At 40.8% G+C, this 9,221-nt stretch overlaps 1 protein-coding gene across 1 annotated transcript; it reads right to left on the bottom strand.

Moving 5' to 3' along the window:
• Nucleotides 1–1,064: 1,064 nt before the first annotated feature.
• LOC127639330 (hyaluronan and proteoglycan link protein 4-like) lies at nucleotides 1,065–9,221 on the bottom strand. The gene is made up of 5 exons (XM_052121262.1): nucleotides 9,076–9,221; nucleotides 7,941–8,049; nucleotides 4,839–5,201; nucleotides 4,357–4,659; nucleotides 1,065–2,246 (listed from the first exon to the last, which is right to left on the bottom strand). Exons 1-5 carry the CDS (start codon nucleotides 9,112–9,114, stop codon nucleotides 1,882–1,884), a joined length of 1,179 nt encoding a protein of 392 aa, XP_051977222.1. The 5' UTR covers nucleotides 9,115–9,221; the 3' UTR covers nucleotides 1,065–1,881.

Below are 9,221 nucleotides of genomic sequence, written 5' to 3'. Positions count from 1 at the left end.
CATAGACTTCAATGTGTTCTGCAGCGCTGACGCGAGTCATGTGATGACCCTTGACGTGTATAAATATCACTCACTTTTGCACATTAATCATTGCTCTTCACAATCACCAAAAAAAATTGTTTTCAAAATGGAGAATTTCTCAGAAAGGCAAGGAGTTTGGACCCCTGACATTTAAATTTTTTTCATGCATTTATTTATTTTGTGGAATATTATAATTTTCCGCGGCACACATGACAACCTTTCACAGCACACTAGTGTGTCGCGGCACAGTGGTTGGGAAACACTGTTATTGGACACTTTCACCCTTGGATTAAATTAATCATGGCAGATTGTGAATAGTTTATTTCTACAATGGCACCTGTACCTGAAAATTATTGATTTTGAATGATGACACCACTAGGTGTCACTGAAAGTCCAAGATGGCATGACTAAAAAGTTAACAGTGCACCAGTAATACACTGTTTGTGTTTTTAAGAAAGCAGTCATACATGCTTGTCCACATAACACTGTTACTCAAACTTTGCGTAAAAATTGTATATGCCTGTTCACCGCTTACTTATACAACTGATTACTGATTACTCTCAAATTAATTTGTTCTTCTATTTGAATGAGCAATGAAAAAAGCAATCAGAAATGCACAGCATGAAATGAAAGCTATCAGAGTCAAATTCAGCCTCATTTCAGCAGTTTAACCAATTGCAGTTTCTTCCTTTGAAATTCATGAGGCCTCATTTCAGCTGTTACTATGGTAATGTGAGGGTCACTTATGTTATTTTGGCACAGCAACAAACATTTTCTCAAGTGTTTATGTAGACTGCAGACATAAAGCGCAGCATCACCGGGAGCTTGAGCCCAAGGAAAACAAAAATAGAAATGTGCAATTTGCTAGAGGCATGTTCAGCCATCGCCATGGTTACCAGCAACATCAGGTTTTTCTTCCCATTTTGTGTCAGAGATCAAGCTTATGTGTTCACAAGCAATTCAGTTTTTCGCATCAAGAGCAATTTCGAGAATTGAGAGGCAAACACAAACAGGTAAATAACTTTACTTTAAAATGCATCATCATAGACAATATTGTGCAATATTACATTTGAATGGATAGTGCAATTATCCACCACTAAGAGGTAGTAAAGCAGCATATGTAATTCATTCACAATATTTTAAAAGAATAGTTCACTTTAAGCTTTGTCTGTGTATTAAACATCTAAAAATGTCATGCTTAGAATTCTGTTATTGCTTGCAATATCATTCAAAATATATAAAAATGTGCCAAGGACCTAGCGTCATATGCATAGTAACTGGCATAGCTCAAGTTTTGCTACTTGCTCAAATGGAAACAACGGTTTATTTAAATTAGCAAGCTAAGCCCAGTCAAGTCAGATTCATGCTAGTACCTAATGCAAATTTCAGCCTTTATCACTTTCTCATCATCAGACCATTAAGGGCTCTTCCTAATGCGCTATGCTAAATTTGAGGCTAAATGATCTCTCCTACATTCTTAGTGCTAATTTAATTGCTTCCCACATGTTTGTATTCCTTGGGACACAGCAAAGTATAAAAAAAACCCAAGGCAAATTTTTGTGTTCTCTTCATGCTAGGTATAACGAGAAACAATGTCGCTAATTAGCTGTCACATATTCTTCCCTAGATACGCACATCTGAGGAAAGAGTTGTGGACTTATTCGATTTAGATATGATTGACACCTAATTTCAAGCAAAAGATAAAAACTAAACAAGCACAATTAAGAACATGTTCAGCCAGCGCTAGCCTAGTTCCCTGGTTGCCTAGCAGGTGTGCAAAAAAAGCCTCATCTGTCTATAATTTTTGGCTAAACATGGAAGACACAATGCTAGTAACAAAGCACTGTTTTTTTGCTTTGCTCAGATATTTCTGGTGCTGTTGGTCGGTTTGAATGTTGTTTCTTGAGGAGCCTGTGTTGGATTGACGTCAAGGGGATCAGTGTTCTTGCGGAAGCAGTAGACCCCATACAAGCGGAACTTCTTATCAGGGAAACCGAGGTTTCGGACACCGGGCTCTAGGCCTCCGCAGCGGGTCCGAGGGTTGACGATTGGGTAACGGATGCTGGCGTCCTCCACCCACCCTGCCTCACATCGATCCATGAGCTGGATCTTCCAGGCTGCGTATAGTTGTCCAACCTTGGCTATCACTGTACCATCCCGCTGACAAGCCTTTACAGCCTCCAGGTAGTTCACCTTCTTATATCGTTTGAGGAAGTAAACGCGTCCTGCAACACAAACAATTATTGTGCAAGATGATAAATGTAGCAAGATTAGGAGGTAGAATCTCGTTCTGCCCAGCAAAGTCAAAATGCATTAATTACGACAACACTGAAAAAGGAAAAAATTGCTTCAAAGTACTGTAATTTGCCTTGGTTTTAGTGTGGGTTTTATAGTTTTCATACTCAAAGTTTAGCAAAACCTGTCTGTAAGAGGAAAGATCATAGTCTGAGAGACCTGATTTCAGTTATTAAAAAGTTTGACAAAATGTGTATGCAATGGTAGCCAGCTGGTACGTGATAGATGTGCAGTTTGTAAACCTCACTCTCCTGGCTTTAAGAGATGCACTAGCGATGAGGCTAGAGCCATGGCTTTATAGACTCCTTGCTAGTGCATCCAACTCCCATGCCAGGGATTGCCATTTTGAATCCTGCTCAGGGCAGGTCAAGTAGGACCGGTGACACTGGTGCCATGACCCGGATGGGAGTAAGGTTTAGGGGAGTGAGTGTAACGGTAGCCAGCTGGTAATAGCTGTGCAGTGTGTAAACCTCACTCTCCTTGCCTTAATAGATGCACTAGTGACTGAGGCTTGAAGCCATGGCTTAATAGTCTCATTGCCCGTTCGAATCCCACTGTGGGTGGGTCAAGTAGGACCGGTGACATGTAGTTACTGTGTTTTGCCTTTCCATGGCAGCATATACGAGATTTTAGCTTTTTTATTTCTGAGTAAAAGGCTGTGCAGTTGCACATAACAATATTGCAGCTGAATTTAGCTAAAACACTTTGTCCATGTTGTGCTTAATTTGCTCAAAATCTTTTAATTTTATTTATTCATTTATTTGTATTTTGTTTTGTTAATATAAAATGTTTTACAGCAGAAAATCTATGCAATGGGATCATGATTTCAAAGCCTGACTGAACCATGATAATATAAAATGCAGTTTTTGTGCAGGCCTGGCTGAGAAATAGAAAAGACGGAAAAAAAAAAAAGAAAGATTCAATTTCTTTTTTCCAGTAGTCATTCATTGATTTTTGGTTCATTTTTTTCCACAGGGTCATTCTGTAAATTTCAAGCAGCTGGTCAGTGCAGGGGCATTATTGAAAATTGCCCCAGTCGTGAAGATTTCAGGACCAAATGTCTTCCAATAGCCCACTTGGGGATGAGAAGAAAAGACTTTTGGCTTTCAGTGACTTCAATGGCTGCAAGTGGGGCTGAAGAACTAGTCTTGTGTACCCACTGGATGATACAGCACTTAGTAACAAATGGTCTGAACCAGTGCTCTTCCTGAAGAAAAAATCAATTCAACTCTCCACTGAGTAAACACCTATTATTCCGACACAGCCGCAATGTGACACACCACCACAGTAGCTGTACTAAATCATAGTTTCCTGAATTTTATTTGGCCAATTTTGCTGAAACTCATGCATCAATCTGTTAAGTTCTTCATTTGTGGCACTAGCACCATTTGTTGGACATGCTTCAAATGGAAGACAATGAAAGGAGAAGTACCCTGCAAAAGAAAACAACTCAAACTGCCTAAGGTGAATAGCTGGTCTTTCAGCCAGCCAAAGCTAATTAGTATGGTATGTTTTGATGGTTTATAGAGGTTTGGAGCACATGTCAGCTGGTCAGTCGGGAAACCCAGTTGGGTGGCCAGCTAAACACCAGTCTGCCTAGACTTGGAGACAAGCTAATCTATTTTAAACCAGGTAAGATCAGCTTGACCAGACTGGGACACCAGCCAGACCAGCTACACACCAGATTGGCCAGGTTGGGAGACCAGCTAAACCAAATAAGGAATAGTTCAGAACAAACACATTCTTGCGCCAAAAAAGAAAAGAACGCAGGTTTTATAAGATAAGCTTTTTTAAAAGTTGAAGTTCAAAATAGACTAGGCTACCAGCTAAACCAGCGAGACACAAGGCGAGATACGATGCAAGGGTCAAGTGAGCAGCCTCTAAGACTGGCAACCTTAAGCTGAACTAAACTGTTTTATTTCAACAAGGTAGGACAACCTTGTCAATGGGAACCTGCTCCAAGTCAAAAACAGTCTCAAGCCAGAAGAGGTTGCAGACTATTAAGTGAGCTTACGCTATGTAAACCAAGGCAACACTCACCATTAAGGTTTGATGTAAAGCAAAAAGCATCATAGCGTTCATCATCTTTGTGCCTGTAGCCGTAGTTGCGGACACCAGGGGGGCTGTCCTTGCGTCCACACTCATCTCGAGGATGGGAGATGGGGTACTGCACTGAGCCATCCTCTAACCAGCCGGCATTGCACCAGTCCAGCCCCTCAAGCCAGGCCTTGTGCAGCTGTGCATGGGAAGCAAGAATAGCATCCTGCTTCCTGCAGACATCCTCAGCTTCATGGTAGTTCAGCTTGTAGCGTCCAGATGGTGGGTAATATGGAAATACCACACCTTTGAAAAATCAGTTCAGAGACACACAAATAAAAATATTTATTTGACACTTAATTTGATTTTAGTTACCATCATGACACTCCAATTGAGACACCTCCCTGCTGAAAGGACTAGCTTAGCCCAGGATGAATTCCCATGCTGGTCTTCCAGCAAGGTTGGCCAACACATTCATTACTAACCTTCAAGGTCTAGATTGACAAATCCTGTGTCATCCTCCATATCATTGGAGACTTCGCACTCATAGCGACCATAGTCTTGTAAGGTGACGTTGTGAATTATAACTGAGGCGTCTCCTGGTCCAGCCAGCTCCAGAGTCGCACGGCCACGATAGGACCCAAACGCCTTCTGTTGTCGTCCCAACGCAACAAACACATCTTCGAACTGGAAGGCATCTGAAACCTTTGTCCACTTGATGCGGATGCGGAAAGGATCGACGTCCTCTGGTTCATGGTGGAATCTGCAGGGAAGGGTGATAGTGCCACCGCGATGAGTGACCACTTTACCTGGAGCAGTCTGGACTATGACTTCCCCTGTTTCATCCTCTGGGGAAAGAAAAAGAGGTAGAATTGTTTCATAGTAAAGAATAACTATACACCTTGCAGGCATTAACATTTATTCGTGGGATGACAGATGCTTTTATCCAAAGTCACTGAAGTCTTTGGTTTTCTGTGTGCCATTACGTCTTGCACATTGCGTACATTATGCAAATTTTTAATCAGAACGGTACTTCAGTTTAGTTTTTCCAGATGCACGGTCAGTCCGCATCTTTGCAAGACTTCGCTGCATGACTGTGCAAAAAAAATGCACAAAGCATTTGTAGTACGCATGTGTCAAACACAGCCGTATGGGCCCATGGTTAAAAGAGTATACTTTTAAAGGCTATGTGCTCAACCATGCGTGACATGTAAAAACGAAGAAAAGCCTTTACAGTGCATAGAAATTAAATATGTGTCCGTATGTGTTCCATGGGAATCAAACCTATCACTTTCGTGTAACTAGTACCATGCTCTACTTTAAGAGGTAATCCGTTTCAGAAACCAAGATGGCCAGATTAAAACTGGAATAGATACAGAGCACTGCAGTTATGTTTATATATAAATTGCTGGTGAATTCAGGTAAATTGGGCAACTTTTTGACATTGAGATGACAATTTAACTGAAATGTACACGATTTACCTGAATTCACCCAATATTTTACCATGAACAGCCTCTTGGTGTCTAAAGTGTTTTAAGAATTTACATCAGATTTAGAATTTTGTAAAGTTTAGATTAAAATTAACCTGATGATTACTTGCAAAACTTTGGAAGAAGTTGCTGCGCAAATAGAGATTATTTTCAAATGCAGCTACATCTTTTAGTATCATTTGCATAATCGTTTGTTTTCCTTTAAGTTTAAGATTAATTCAATTCAGTTGACGAATCACATTAGTCTGAAAAGCTGCATTGTGCGTGAATGTGTTTTCAACTTTTAAATTTTGTTGTCATGCATATGCGGCCTACGGGCTGCTTGTTGAGTACCTTGGCTCTACCTGTTGAGTTTACTGCTAAGTCCACTGAATTTTCGTTGTTGTTGTTTAAGAAGCTACTTGAAGTATCTATATTATGTGGCATTAAAAAATACACTAAAAAGGTTTTCATCCTTCAGTCTTTTAATTTCCCACAGAATCACTTACGTTTTTCCTTTTTTCCAGACTCCTATCACGTTCCTGTCACTCAGTTAGTCTGGGTTTTGTCTTACAGGACCGTGGCATTATTGCCCCATGTCTGTCTTGTGTTTCATTGTCTGTCTTTGTGTGAGCACGCGGTTTCAGTTGTATTGCCTGCCGTGTGCTCTTTGGTCTTGTTTCATGAGTACGGTGTCTGGAACCTGACTTCCTGTCTGGTTCGGTTTCGGTCTGTGTAGGGATCCGGACACTCGTACTCCATGTCTGTCTGTTATTGATGTGGGTTATGCCATTTTGGCAGTGTGCACTCATATAAATATTTTATTTCTGTCTCTCGCGAACACAAGTGCGTAAGGAGAGCAGGGTACAGCAGGAGGACAAGTCCGTGTGGGGATATGCTCTTGAGTTTTTATCAATGTCCTCGGGTCTGGGATATGATCAGACCTGCCTAATCGATCTCTTTTGGGCAGGTCTGAATGAATCTTATAGATCTTGGGTCCCAGATCAGGATGAGGATGGAGGTTTTCTTGAGGCAGTCAGGCAGGCTATGAAACGGGAGGAATTTGTTTCAGCATGCGCCTTGGAGGACTTCCATTCCTCATCCCAACCAGAGGACAAGGGCACCCCCCACACAGAAGTGGACAACTCAGCCGAGCCCACTTAACCCACTCAACCCTTGACTGTCCCAGAACCAGGGCCTGAATCCTCGGCCGTCCCAGTGCCAGCATCCTCGGTCATGCCGGATGCTCCCACAGCAGTGCTGCAGACTCCTGGCCATGAAGGCCATTCCCCAGTCACAGCCACCGTTCCCCACTATTTTAGTGCTATTTTAGTCTCCTCGTGTTTGCTGTCCAATGCCAGTTCTCCTCCATAGCTGGATTTCAAAGTGATGAGTCTTCTTTCAAGCCACCTAGCTTAAAGAGTGTGACTGAGTGCAGTGGCTATCTAAGATATTCTGAACAGATCTCAAGGGTCACAATCAGCCTTGACATCTCATTTAAACTGTCAGCTGGATACCTGGCACTCTGAAATGTTTTCTACCAAAACACATTTGCATTGACAAATATGTCCAACTATTAATTCAACCTGAGACAGCTAAAGAACTGTAATGTTGTGTATAAAAAAGGGGCGTAAATTGAAATCTATGTCAATGCAACCTCAGACTTATTCAACGTAATTTACAACTGCCAAGTAAGTGTTGGGGCCACGCTGAGAGAGCGCGTCTAGTGCAACAGCCATTGACAATTAAAGACCTTAGGCTATTTCCTCACCATGTCACACAGTATATATTAAATGAAGGAGAAAAACATGGTAACAAGAAACAACCTTTTATAAGCAAAAAAACAACCCTGTGGACAAAAAACTGATTATACACCATGTGTACTTGCATTAGTTGCCATCATTGAGCCCGTTTACATGCACAGCAATACGCTTATATTCACCTTATCTCTACAAGGATGGCAGCAAATGTTTATCTTCAAGTAGGTATTTGTCAGTAGGGATTGTGATGATGTTGTGTTTACATTGCATTTGCATTTGTATTTTTATGGTTGTACCATACTGTCCATTGTGATATGGAACATCTGGCATAAAGTGGCAGTGAAGACAAAGGTCTTACCCATTACATGAACCACTCTCCTCCGTCCTTTCTCTGAGTCAGCTGGGTCGGTGTCCACGGGGGATGAAAGGAACAGTAATGTGCAGGGAATGGCTGCCAGCCATAAAATCTTTGCAGAAAAACACAGAATAACTAAAAGGCACTGACATTTTGAACCACTTTGTATAACATGTCATGCTCTCTAAGGGTAAGGCATGACTTAAAGGGGTTATGACATGCCTTTTTTATTATTTGAATATGTTCCTTTAAGGTTCACTTATAATATTAGTATGATATAATTCTTTTTTTTGGCACAAAAAACAGTCAAACTTGTAAAACATGACAATTTTCCACACTCATTCTGACCCTCTGTCAGAAACACAGTTTTGGTGCTGCTTCTCCTTTAAGACTTGACAGTAAACGCCCACTGTTATGATTGTCTGCTCTTGACTGACCTGCTCACTCTAATTGCTGTCTCACTGCTCAACGTTACTAGGCGACCTACAGAATTGATGTGGAGGCAGTAAGAAGGAAGTTTTGAGTTCTAAAACTTACAGTATGTTTTATAGTATAATGACCTCTTAAATGTTAAAAGATCAAGGTAAATTTGATTCTTCATTTAATGACCCCTTTAATGAAGAAATATTAAAGAATTAAATCAACCCTGATTCTTTACCAAATCTATCTATCTATCTATCTATCTATCTATCTATCTATCTATCTATCTATCTATCTATCTATCTATCTATCTATCTATCAGTTTATCTGTCAGTCTGTCTGTCTGTAAAATGTACTATTATATTTTAGTACTGCCCAAAATTCAGCAGTATAGTGCAAGGTTATTACAAAAGGGCCAAGAGTAACAAAATAGATATTGTCCTTTTTACAATGATAATTTGTATGTAAATGTCAAATAGTAAAGACCATGCAAATTCTGCCTTGATTTATGTAAAATAATCAACACACACAGTCAGAGACACACATATACTATCCTTCTGCAGAACTGACACCAGCCCAACCACATTGTTTACGACACAGATTCATTATTATCCTCTACTCCCGTTACAGCATATGTGAGCTTCCCCACACTGCAATACCCTGCCGCATATATCAAGGTTACAGTAATAAAACCCACGAGCATGCATTTTGAACTCACCATCGTCATGAAAAGATGCATTTTATGTTGAGATGGCATAAAGATATTACTGCTTGGAGTACACTGAGATGTGCGTTATGGTGCAGTTGGGCTCTGTGCTGTCCTGGTTCTGACTCTGTATCACTGCAGATTACTGTCGAGTGTCA

This window comes from Xyrauchen texanus, chromosome 48 (genome assembly GCF_025860055.1).
Source record: "Xyrauchen texanus isolate HMW12.3.18 chromosome 48, RBS_HiC_50CHRs, whole genome shotgun sequence".
In the NCBI taxonomy this organism is placed as follows: domain Eukaryota; kingdom Metazoa; phylum Chordata; class Actinopteri; order Cypriniformes; family Catostomidae; genus Xyrauchen; species Xyrauchen texanus.
This window is presented reverse-complemented; position numbering and strand designations above follow the sequence as displayed.